This window comes from Kogia breviceps, chromosome 7 (assembly GCF_026419965.1).
Source record: "Kogia breviceps isolate mKogBre1 chromosome 7, mKogBre1 haplotype 1, whole genome shotgun sequence".
Lineage (NCBI taxonomy): Eukaryota > Metazoa > Chordata > Mammalia > Artiodactyla > Physeteridae > Kogia > Kogia breviceps.
In genome coordinates this window covers 73,821,259-73,834,036 of record NC_081316.1, presented here as the reverse complement: position 1 = coordinate 73,834,036, position 12,778 = coordinate 73,821,259, and the positions used below count along the sequence as shown (strand labels likewise).

Sequence of the window (12,778 nt, the reverse complement as noted above, 5' to 3'; positions counted from 1 at the left end):
TTGGGGTTAAAGATTGTCTCTTTTTTGCATCATTGTACCCCCAGGATCCAGCACAGAGTATGACATACAGCAGATATTAATAAATGCTGGGTGGGTAGATGTTGGATGGATGGATGCATGCATGGATGGATGAATGGATGGTTGAGGGAGAGAGGGAGGGAGTGGGAAGGAAGGTAGGGGAAGGGGAAGAGAAGGGAGGGAAGGAGAGGGGAAGGAAGGAGGAAGGAAGGGACCAAGGAAGCTCCTGCCTTAGGACAGTAGAACAATGTGCTTTGAAAGCACAGGGCTCCAGCCAGGGATGGAAACCTAGCCCAGCTCCCACCTGTGTTGTAAAGGCAATTACTTCTGCCAAGTCAAAGAAGTCAAACACAAAAGATGATGTTCCATATAGGTGAAATGGTCAAAAAGGCAAAATTGTAGTGGTTGCCTGAGGCCTGTGATCAGGGGAGGGGGACGGAGCACAGAGAAACCAAAGGAACCTTCTTAGGGCGAGGGAACTGTTCTGTGTCTTGATTGTGGTGGTGGTTACACAACCGTGTACAGTGACCAAAACTCATCAAACTGTGTACTTAAAATTAGTTAATTTTATTTTATATAAATAATATCTTCATAAGCAAAACAGAAGTTAAAATTAAAAAGGCAATGGCCTTGTGCAAACTTCAGTTTCCTTACCTGATGCTACCTGCCTCTCGGGTGTTGTGTGGATTAATTGGGCAAGACATCACCTGGAATGCCTATGCTGGATGCCTGGTGCACAGAGGACTCTCAGGGAATGACAGGGGCTAAGATACAGACAAGGCAGGAGACTGCACAGCCCCACTGAGAGGGAGCCTGGTGCAGGGAGGAGAACGTGTGCTTTGGAGTGAGGTGGACAGGAGTCCGATTCCTGTCTCCACTCACAGTTAGCTCTATCCTTGGACAGATATGTTTACTTCTGTGTTTTGATTTCCCCTCCTGAACACAGTAAACCACCTGGCCAGATGTCACAACCAGAGAGTGCTTTATTTATGAATGAAATCTGCCCTTACTGACCGTTTGGTCCTTGCCGCATGTAATTTTTTTTTTTTTTTTTTTTTTTTGGCTACCCTGCACGGCATGCAGGATCTTAGTTCCCCGACCAGGGATCGAACCCATGCCCCCTGCAGTGGAAGCGTGGAGTCCTAACCACCGGACCACCAGGGAATTCCTGTAATTCTTTACTACCACCTAGTGTGGGAGGTATCTTCAACCTCAGTTATAGAGGTGGGGAATCAGAGGCTCAGAACAGTTAGATAGCTTGCCTTAGATTCATAGGTCACAGAGGTACACACACACACACACACACACACACACACACACACACACACACACACAGATGCCCATAGATCCCAGAGAGGCACATATTAATTAGTAGGTAAAGTGGGGTTTTCAACCTCAGTTTGCATAACTCCAAAGCCCATACTCTTGCCGGTACAAAACCACACAGCCAAGCACTGTGCATACGTTGCTTGCCATTCGGGGAAGGAGTGGTAGCAGCCAGAGGTATTAGAAGAGACACTGGTGCCATCAGCACTAGAAGAGCTCATACCTGAAAGTTAACAGGGCCACTGGGGCTCCCACTCACAGCTACTTATCCACGTACTGGGTCATTGGGATAGTTCCGTTCCTTTCAAAATCTGAAGTTCATTTAAATTTTAACTGTCCAGGATGAGAAAGCTGTTCTATAAGAAAATACCCCATGACTCTTCTCTATTCTCTCTCTCTCTGTGTAGGTGTTAATTGACTGGATTAATGACGTTTTGGTTGGAGAAAGAATCATTGTGAAAGACCTGGCTGAAGATTTATACGACGGCCAAGTCCTGCAGAAGCTTTTTGGTAAGAGGAGAGTTGAATATTGCAGTGAATGTCTTTAATCTCCTAGTTTAGGAGATTAAACTAGGAATGAATGCATTGCAAAGGGAGTCTTTGTGACCAGATGGGGCTACTCCCCCTCACAGACGAGGGTCATCAGCATGGAAAGGCTCCTCCGTACACTGGAATACATGCCTCGCCCTCTCCAGAAAATTGTGCTCCTGTGACCTCTGTAGGTCTATTCACATGTGTGTGGAGATGCATGTGTGTTTTTGTGTACCTCTCTCATATGGACCTGTGTGTATGTAGGTATGTTTGTGTGTATGTGTACCTCTGTGATCTGTGGCCACGTGTGTGCGTGTGCGTGTGCGTGTGTGTGTGTGTTCCTCTGCGTATCTCTCTCTAGGTTGGTGCAAGTATGCGGGAGTACGTGCTTTATGATGCTCGGCCCCTGTGCGTCTCCAGGTAACTTGCGTCTGGAAGGGTATGTGTCCCTGTATCCGTTCATACCTGTTGTGTGAAAGTGTGGAGGAGGCGGGGACGGGAGACTTCAGGGTGAGGTTGGTGATGAAAGGACAGATTCAACTTGACTGTATTTGGACTTCCCCTCTCTGCGCCCCACTTTCTCTCATCCTAACCACTGCCCCAAGTTCTAGACTTTCATTCTTAGCTGCCCACTCCACTCGGCACCTCCACCTGCGTGCACCTCAGCTGAGCTCATCCACTTTCCTGAAGATGTTCCTGCCCCTCGGAGTGACTAGAACCCCTTCCCCTCTTCCTTGCCCCACCATGGCTGTGGGGCGGGGCGGGGGGGTCTCCAAGGCCCGTTTCTTGCTCGGAATTCTCTCCCGCATTCCTCCTCCCTGCAATTTTCACTTGTCTGAACTGTTGAAACAATTTCCCAACTCACCTCTTTGCTTCCCATCTCACCTCCTCCGACCCGCCCCCACACAGCTAGCTGAGGAAGCTTTTTTAATTGCAAGTCTCATCTTGCCAGTACTCACTCTCCCCTACCTGTGGGACAAAGTCCAGGCCTATTAGTACAACATTCAAAACATTTCATCATCCGATCTTGTCAGCCTCACCTCTGACCACTCACACACGTGGCTCATGCCATGTAAAGTGCTTAGAATAGCACCCGATGCACACTGAGTGCCCAGTCAGTGTCTTTCGTCATTTCATTGGTGGTTTTTGTTTTTTTTTTTTTTTTTGCGGTATGCGGGCCTCTCACTGCTGTGGCCTCTCCCGTTGCGGAGCACAGGCTCCGGACGCGCAGGCTCAGCGGCCACGGCTCACGGGCCCAGCCGCTCCGCGGCACGTGGGATCTTCCCGGACCGGGGCACGAACCCGCGACCCCTGCATCGGCAGGCGGACTCTCAACCACTGCGCCACCAGGGAAGCCCTCATTGGTGGTTTTGTTACGTTTATGAACACCATCACCACATTATGCCATACACCGGGCATAGTCACACCTCTCTGCTTTTGCACTTGCTAGTCCTCCTGCCTCTAGAGCCCTTCCTCCTCCTTTATCCACCGAGACAGACCATTATTGCTCATCCTTCCAATCTCTACCGTCAACTGAACGTGCCTCCCTCTAATATCCCTCACGACCCAGTCACATCTAGAAGAGATAGTCATGCTGTCGTCTGTGTTCCCTCAGAAATAGGCACGCACGCATGTAGACATAACATGCATGTCTTTATTACATGGATACACATGCGTGTACATAACATACGTGCCTTCATTATATAGATACACATAGACATAACATGTGCCTGTTATATAGATATGCTCAGACGTATACATAACATACGTGCCTTTGTTATATAGATACACAAACGTATACATAACATAATGCTTTATTATATAGACACACGCAGACATGTATACATAATAAACATGGCTTTATTATTATAGGATATTCCATGTTGTTTGTAGCTGTTTATGTAAGTGTATGTGGGCTTCTCAAGGAAAGGAACCTCTTCGCATTTATTTATCCAGTCTTCTTCAGTACTAACATGTTGCCCAGCACTTAATCAATGTATATTGAATGAATGATGAATAATATAAAATCTAGTAATTTCTAGGAAGCTAAGCCGATTCAGTAGTCAAACATCAATATTAATGAGTGTTCATATCTAAAGGCTTGTAAATGCAGCTGAACATGGAGAGGAATGAAACATCTTTGGCACATGCAGATATGAAAAAGCCGTGAGCCTCACTGAACATCTCTCCTAGTGACTGTAGCTTTAAACCCCGCCAGCAAATTTCTAGCTGGGATCTGAAACTATCTGGAAGTGTTCTACGCTGGGCTTTGAAAGCAGGGGTGGAACATGGCTGTGCAGTGATGGAACGTGGTCATGAGCAATCTCACCTCTGGGAATGGTTACAAAACGGTCTAGCATCATCCATGCCGCCCCAAGTCAGGCATCAAGTACAGTCAGGCTAGATCATCTCAGATCTCAATGTTCATGTTGAAAATGTGATTCACAGCGGAGGTGATGCCTCGTTTGTCAGCTTAAGCGTAGAACCGTTGTAGGTCTAAGGCTAGACGTACACAGTCAAAAGCTACAGGCAGAGTACCCAGTGGAGAGAACTAGTTTGCAGTTGAAAATATGTGTCAGGAACTTGTGGGAGGAATCAGTGTGGAGATGGAGTTTTGGGTGACCCCTCTGACCTTGAGTTCCCCTCTGGCTATTTGTCTTTCTTCTTCCCCGACCACGTTTCTCAAAATAATGTTTGGCACTCCCTGTTCTGCTTTCCCGCCACTAAGTATTCACTCCTTAGGTACAGGCTGGGTGCCACCACCTTCCCATCAACTTTTCCTTCCCAGGTCACCAGTGTCAACTGAGAGCACTTCTTACATGGTAGCATTTGACACTACTGAACATCTCACCCCCCCACCCCAGCCTGACGGTTTCTGTGACCTCATGCTCCTTGGGTCCTCTTCCATCTCTGACACCCACTTCTCAGTCCTCCTCGTCTGTTCTTCTTTCTGTAATGGTTGGGGTTCCTCCACCTTCCATCCTTGGCCCCCTTCTCTTTTTCTTTCATACCCTCTTCCTGGGTGATTTCATCCACACCTATAGTTTCAACCATCAGCTATATGATCACTCTCAGGTCTCTATCTCTGGAACGGCTTTCTCTTTGAAGCTGTAAGTAAGGTTATCTTTTACCTGCCCACCTGGCTGTCACACAGGCACCTATAACCAGCCTGCCCCAAACTGAGCTTATCTTCCTCCTCCCCAAGCCCAATCTGTTTTCCACCTTGAGGAATGCTATTATGACCACAGATTACAAACCTGGGGGTCATCGTGGATAGCTCTTTCTTCTTCCCTCATATTCTGTTAGTCACAGTTCTGAAAACTGTGTTCCCATACGTGTGTGTGTGTCAAACCGTCCCATTTCTTTTTTTTTTTTTTTTTTTTTGCGGTACATGGGCCTCTCACTGTTGTGGCCTCTCCCGTTGCGGAGCACAGGCTCCGGACGCTCAGGCTCAGTGGCCATGGATCACGGGCCCAGCCGCTCCGCCGCATGTGGGATCTTCCCGGACCGGGGCACGAACCCGCGTCCCCTGCATCGGCAGGCGGACTCTCAACCACTGCGCCACCAGGGAAGCCCCATCCCATTTCTTAATCAGTTAGTACACGTGCAGCACTTGGAAGAGTGCCTGGCTCACTGTGTGCTAGGTCAAGGGTGGCTTTCAACAATATTTTCCAGCCCCAGTGCTTCCTCCTTAGCTCAGAACCTCATCATTTGTCTTAACTTCTCTGGCTCCAAAATCCTTTTCTCACATTAAGTTGTTTCCTGCCTTGGTAGCACTCTGAAGTTCTTCCAGATCTTCTTTATATTTCACTATTTGTCTTAACACTTAAACCCATAGCCCATTTGTCAGTGTTTCTTTAAAACTTTTTTATTCTGAACTAATTTTATTTATTTATTTAATGTTATTTATTTTGGGCTGCATTGGGTCGTCTTTGCTGTGTGGGGGCTTTCTCTAGTACCTGCAAGCAGGGGCTACTCTTCGTTGCAGTGTGCAGGTTTCTCATCGTGGAGCTTCTCTTGTTGAGGAGCACAGGCTCTAGGCACGCAGCCTTCAGTAGTTGCGGCACATGGGCTCAGTAGTTGTGGCTCACGATCTCTAGAGCACAGGCTCAGTAGTTGTGGCACACAGGCTTAGCTGCTCCGCGGCATGTGGGATCTTCCCGGACCAGAGCTCGAACCCGTATCTGCTGTATTGGCAGGCGGATTCTTAACCACTGCACCACCAGGGAAGCCCCTTGAAATAATTTTAGACTTATAGTAGAGCTGCAGAGACAGTCCAGAGAGTTCCCGTCTCCCCTTACTCAGCTTCCTCTAATGTTAGCATCTTACCAACCATAGGGCAAGCATCAAAACTAAGAAATTAACCTCGGGATTCCCTGGTGGCACAGTGGTTAAGAATCCACCTGCCAATGCAGGGAACATGGGTTTGAGCCCTGGTCCAGGAAGATCCCACATGCTGCGGAGCAGCTAAGCCCGTGCACCACAACTACTGAGCCCATGCACCACAACTACTGAAGCCCACGTGCCTAGAGCCTGTGCTCCGCAACAAGAGAAGCCACTGCAATGAGAAGCCCACGCACCGCAACAAAGAGGAACCCCCTCTCTCTGCAACTAGAGAAAGCACGCGCACAGCAATGAAGACCCAATGCAGCCAAAAACAAATAAGTAAAAATGAATAGGGCTTCCCTGGTGGTGCAGTGGTTGAGAATCCCCCTGCCAGTGCAGGGGACACGGGTTTGTGCCCCGGTCTGGGAAGATCCCACATGCCGCGGAGCGGCTGGGCCCATGAGCCATGGCCACTGATCCTGTGCGTCTGGAGCCTGTGCTCCACAACAAGAGAGGCCACAACAGTGAGAGGCCCGCGTACCACACACACATAAAAAAAATACATTAAAAAGAAATTAACCTCAGGACAATGCTTAATTGAATCACAGAATTTATTTGGATTTCACCAGTTTTTACATTCATGTCCTTTCTCAGTTCTAGGAGGTAACCCAAGATGTCCCATTACATTCAGTTGTCACATCTCCTGTGTCCCCTCCTGTTTGGGACAGTCTTTCCTGTCTTTCATGGCCTTGGTGCTTTTGAAGCAGACTGGTTAATTATGTTGCAGAATCTCCCCCAGTTTGGGTCTGTCTGATGTATTCTCACGATTAGAGTAAGGTGATATGTTTTGGGGAAGGACACCACGGAGCTGATGTGTCCTCAGGGCATCATATCAGGGCAGACACGATGTTAACATGTCTTATCACTGCTGATGTTATCATTGACCACTCGGTTAAGGTGGTGTCCGCCAGATTCCTTCACTGTAAAGTTGCTATTTTTCTCTTTGTTATTAATTTATTTGTGGGGAGATCCTTTAAGACTTTGCAAATATCTTGCTTCTCCTTCCACTCCTTCCGCTAATTGTAATTGGTGGAGCATGTCTGCCAGTTATTACTGTGGTGGCCTAGTGGAGGTTTTCTAGTTTCCTATTCCTTCCACATTTATTAATTGGAAGTCTTCTGTAAGGAAAAGTTGTCCCTTGTCCCCCATTTACTTATTTATTTACATCAGTATGGATACAAAGATACTTATTTTATACTTTAGTTTATCATCAGTATTATCATTATTCATGTTTTGCTCATATACTTCCCACTTTGACCACTAGGAGCTCTTTCAGGTTGGCTCCTGGGCACTTCCTGGACATGCTGTCCCATATTTTTTTTTTCTTAGCACTTCTTTACTTTCTCATATCATAAGATGCTCCAGGCTCATCTTATATTTCACTTTTACTCTGGCCCTAGAATCAACTACTTCTCCAAGGAGCCCCAGTTTCTTTTATTAGAGAATGGTGTTTAGAAATCAGTATGTGGGCATATTACTTGGTGTTTTTAACTGGCTACCTGTCACACAAATAAACATCCATGTGTAGGTACGGTACTATTACCTGGTGGTACTAAGATGAAGCAGGCATGATCATTTCCAGAAATTCAGCTTCAAATTGTACTGGGGCCGGGCATGGAGAGTAGGAGGGGGCTGAGTTTGGGATTAGTAAACTAACTATGAAATACTGGCATTTAGAAAAAAATAAAAAATGGCATAGCGACCTTCAGGAGTCCAGATTTGCCAAGTCACATCTCGGGAGCAGGATATGGACCTGGAATCCGGGAAGCCATGCTGATGACATCATGGAGCAAGGACTCAACCCAGAAATGAGCAAGATGCCAAGGCAGGGATCTCTGGGCCAGAGGTGCGTGTGTGTTATTGTTACGGTGAAATTCTGAATAGTTGAGCATCCCTGCGATGACAGGTGGACTGTCTGGCTGGGTGCTCTCTGATCATGAGCTCTGAGAGGGTGGCATCCTACCTGCCACTCCTCTGTGTGGCCAGATGCTACTTGCTCAGCATCAGTGCCCGGTCTACTTGCCCTTCTGAGTCTCTCAGCAAGTCTGGGAAATTCTTCTGGTGCAGCCTCCCCCAGGTCCTCCTTTCTGAGCTACCTAGCCCAGCTGCCCACTGCTGCCTCTGTTCTCTGCATCTTCCCTCTTGCCCTGGCAGCATATCTGAGTTGAGGTTTTCCTGAAAGCGGATGCTGAAACAAGGACTTGAGTGGAGGAAGTTTATGTGAGGGGTGATCTTAGACAGTACAAATGATCAAGTGGGGAATGTAAGAGAGGAAGAGAGAAACACCATTAAGGGTGCATTAATAAGGATGACAGCTCTGTTTGCAACCAGGGCTCAGGGCTGCGGGGGTCCCTCTGAGAAACCATGTGACATCACCCCCTCAAAATCACCCTACTCCGGACAGGGAGCAGGGACATTTATCCTATGGCTCCCATCACTGTGTGCTTGAGGACTGTGTAGGAATTAAGAACCCCTGGATTGTACTCCTGGTAGAGAAGGCTAGCGCTTCAGGGCCGGAGATAGGAAAAGTCAGCTTGCTGAGAGCTGCCTGCCGTGGCAGGTGAATGCAGGGAACTCAGTGCAGGGGTATCAGCATCATCCAGGAAGACCAGAGGGTGCAACTTCCACTTTAAGGACTGCTCCTCCCGACACTGGCCATTTCTCTGTACCATTGGTGTCGCCGCCTGGGAAAAGTCAGATGCTAACCACTTTGGCCTGCCTCTTTATGGTGCCCACCCCCATCCTCTCATGACAATGGCTCCAGCCCTTTCCACACCTCAGAACAAAAACTCCCCACCCCCAAGAATGAAGAGGAAGTTTCTCCCTAGCCCCTGACAGAAATTCACCTCATCTTTTATCCCAGGATTAGCCTCTTCTCAGGGCGACTGTTAGATGCAATATCCTCAGTTCCCCCGGGTATTCTTTTACCCCAGTGCACCAATAAGTGGGGTAAAAGTCCCAGAATGGATTGAAGTTGAGACACATTTCCCAGCGTCTCAGCATGCAGGTGCATCCATGGTCACCTTGCTGTATTTGCATGCCCAGCATCACATCCCCTAGGCGGTAGATGTGACTGAGTGAGAAAGGCAGGAGGCGAAGGATTCTAGGGAAATGCCTATCCCAGGTCATCATTTCATTTGACCATGGGCTGCTGCCTGTTTCCTATTGAGGTTTCCTGACTTGGGACAGCTCTGCAATTTGCCTTATGGCATGTTAGATTCCCCTGATCCTAATCTTTGAACATGTGCGTGTAACTGGGAACAGAAAAGACCTTTTCTGAGGGATGGAAGTCATAAGACTATCCCTTCTGGTTTTCGCAATAACATATGACTGAAATAGGGTATCTTCTTCAGGCATGAGACCAGGAAGGGTCCCTTGGACATAAAGGTTCTGCAGGAGGGTTTTTTGTCTAGTGTTGGGTATGTGTGTGTGTTTCTTTTTTCCCTGGTAGACCCTAAAGAGTACATCTTACACTGACCTTAATCTAGTCAATTAATATTCGTCAAGCAATAGCCGTTTAATTTGCCATGTCCTACTGCTGAGTTTAGGGATACAGATGTAAATACATCACAGCGCCGCCTTTAGGTAACTCACAGCCTGGTACTATGAAGGGCTGTGGGCTGTCAAGTTGAAGATTTGGAAAGGCATCATGAAAGAGGCGGCATTTTGAACCAGGCCTCTGGAAGGAGCAGAATTTCAGCCAGATGAAGGAGGAGAAGAACAGTCTAGTAAAAAATGTTGCTGGTAAGCACCTGTGGATTTTGGTGTGAGTGGAGAGAAAGTGTTATAGAGACAGGATCACATGGGTAGGTGACCATCAGCATTGGTTGAGTGGGGTGTGAGGCTAACAAAGAAGATGGGAACCAGCACCCAGACCTTGGTTTCTAACACCAGTCTCCAATAATAGAAACCAGGGCTTCTGGAGTATTGGCAGACTCTAGGACTTTAGCAGGGCATACAGGTAGGCCTGGAGCATCTTGCAGTGCCAAAAAGAGGCACTAGGGGGAAAAAAATATATCTATGGGGCAGCATGTTGAAAGTGTTCAGGGCCCATCTGAGAGAGCTCCCAATGGCTAAAGGTGGAAATTTGAGCAAGAAAATGAGTAACATTAATATTGGATTATAACCCAAAGTCTAAAATAAATATCCTTAAGTCCATATTGATATCAATAAATAGCTGAATAAATAAATGAGGGAGAAGAGACAAATCTTCTTTACAGAGTAATTTCAAATAAGTTATTAGTTTATAACTCCTTCAAGGAAGTAGACGTTAACTCCCCATCCCTGAAGTGGACTGGATTTAGTGACTGGCTTCCAATGATTAGAGTATGGAGTGGAGGAGCCTCGTACAGACACTACTTTGGCCAAATCAAAGTTAGCGTCACCATTGATAAGTCATGTTGATAGCATGTGCCCTTGATAGGATGCGATGAAAAGGGCACTTCACCTCTGTGGTCTTCCTCTCCAAAATCCCCAGTCTAACCATGAGAAAAATATAGGAAAAACCCAGTACTCTTCAAAACTGTCAAGGTCTTGAAAAACCAGGCATCTCTGAAAAAATGATCCTAGAACAGAGGCCATGAGGCAGGTAATGATGAATAGGTGTGAACGGAAAAAGGATGTTAAGGAAAAACTAGTGAAACCCAAATAAATATGGAGTTTAGTTAATAGTCATGTACTAATGTCAGTTCATTAGTTGTGACAAATGTACTGTAGTAATGTAAGAGCTTAACAATAGGTAAACCTGGATTTAGGATATGTAGGAACTATCTGAACTGCCATTTCAGATTTTCTATAAATCTAAAAACCATTCTAAAATGAGAAATTTGTTTAAAGAAAGAAGATGAGCTTAAATTGTAGAGGACCTTGCAGTAAAAAGTTTAGACTATATTCAGTGCCCAGTGGTAACTGCTGATGGCTTGTGAGCAAAACACCATGATCAGAAATAGCAGCAGGAGGGTTGCTCAGAGGCAGTAGAGGAAACGCCAGCAAAGCATCCTTTTATAAGATAATAATGGTGTTGAACTAGAGGAGTGGCAGTATAGATGGGGAAAAGCTTTAAGAGAACCTAGTGATGTAGGGAATGAGCAGCTGAAGTAAACCAGGCTGACCCTAAGTGAAGGATGTTAAATAGGGATGATTCCATGAGTCCCTGGAAGAGCAGCATCTTGAAGGGTTTGGTCATATTGGTTTTGAGAGTTGCTTCCCTACATCCAAAAAAGTACTTAGGCTGAAGTAGCAGCTATGCTAAAAATTGAAAGAGAAATGAAGAGAAAGATAGGAGATATGAGTTCCAATGAAACCTTTCTCTGCATCTCAGGGCACTCTTCTGTAAAACCAAGAAGATGGCCTGTGCAACTGTACAGCTGAGCGGTTCAGTACAGCACCCACTAACCACATGTAGCTATTAAAAGTAATTAAAATTTAAAATTCCTTTACTTAGTCACACCAGCTACATTTCAAATGCTCCCTAGCCAAATGTGTCTAGTGGCCACCATATTGAATAGTGCAGAAATGAGCATTTCCATCATAACAGAAAGTTCTTTTGGACAGCACTGCCCTAGGTATTGCTATGATAGTCACTGTTTCTAAGATAATTGAAGATAATGTATACTGGTACTCTTAAGCTGGACGAGACATTTTCTGGTCTCTGAAAAGCTGGATGAAAGTCTTTTTATTCTTATTCTTTTATTTATAAGTAGTAGAGAAGCTCTCTAGAGTGTGTTACTAAGTTAAAAAAAAAGTATGATACAGTACTGTGTGTACATATATGTTACTGTACATGTGCATTAAGAGACACATCTAACAATTGAGTATGTAGAGAATATCTCTGGTAAGTCACAATAAACTCTCTGTGGGGTGGAACTAGGGAACCTGGGACTGCAATGGGAAGAGGAGACTTAATTCTCACAGCCTGAAGTTTTTCCATGTTTGTATATTCTCAATTTTATAAAAAATGGTAGAGTACATATGTAAATTTCAGTAGCAAAACTGAATCTATCGGGGGATGTTAAATAATACTTCATACATTTCAACAGCTATTCCAAGTAAAATAAGAAGAAAAGGAAACCACCTAAATATGATAAAGGCCATTTATATAAAAATGTAAAGTGAACACATTACATAGTGAAATATCAAAGACATGGTATTAGGAACAAGTCAGAGATGATGGCTATCATCACAATTATAAGTGTTTTGGATATACAACCTAATGTCGTAAGATAAGGAAATAGATTTTCAGGTTGAACATTATGGCTAACTAAATGTTCAAGCAAATCCTCTTGGTCTGCATAGTTTAAAAATCTGAATAAGCCTTAAAAAATATATTTTTGTATTGCATGGCTAACCTGGAAGGGAAGGAAATCCTACTGATGCCAAAAACAACAAGGAAGTGTAAATCCAGTAAAATAAGTGTTAATTTCTAATGGCCTAATTAGCCTGAGGTTTAATGGTTCACACTTACAGGGCCAAGACCCAAAGCCTGAAGTCTGAAAGGAAGGAGAATTGAATCGGAGAC

At 45.5% G+C, this 12,778-nt stretch overlaps 2 protein-coding genes across 3 annotated transcripts in view; both read left to right on the top strand.

Annotated features, from left to right (window-relative positions):
• Positions 1-12,778, top strand: part of MICAL2 (microtubule associated monooxygenase, calponin and LIM domain containing 2) — a 441,027-nt gene that overhangs the window by 339,019 nt on the left and 89,230 nt on the right. The window lies entirely within an intron of this gene.
• PARVA (parvin alpha) overlaps positions 1-12,778 on the top strand; it is a 180,085-nt gene that overhangs the window by 101,068 nt on the left and 66,239 nt on the right. For both annotated transcript variants that reach the window (XR_010841415.1, XM_059067920.2), the window contains one exon: positions 1,752-1,854. Coding sequence is in view for 1 of the 2 variants with exons in the window: in XM_059067920.2 (XP_058923903.1) it covers positions 1,752-1,854 (103 nt within the window). In the remaining variant the exon portion in view is untranslated. The remainder of the gene's footprint in view (positions 1-1,751; positions 1,855-12,778) is intronic.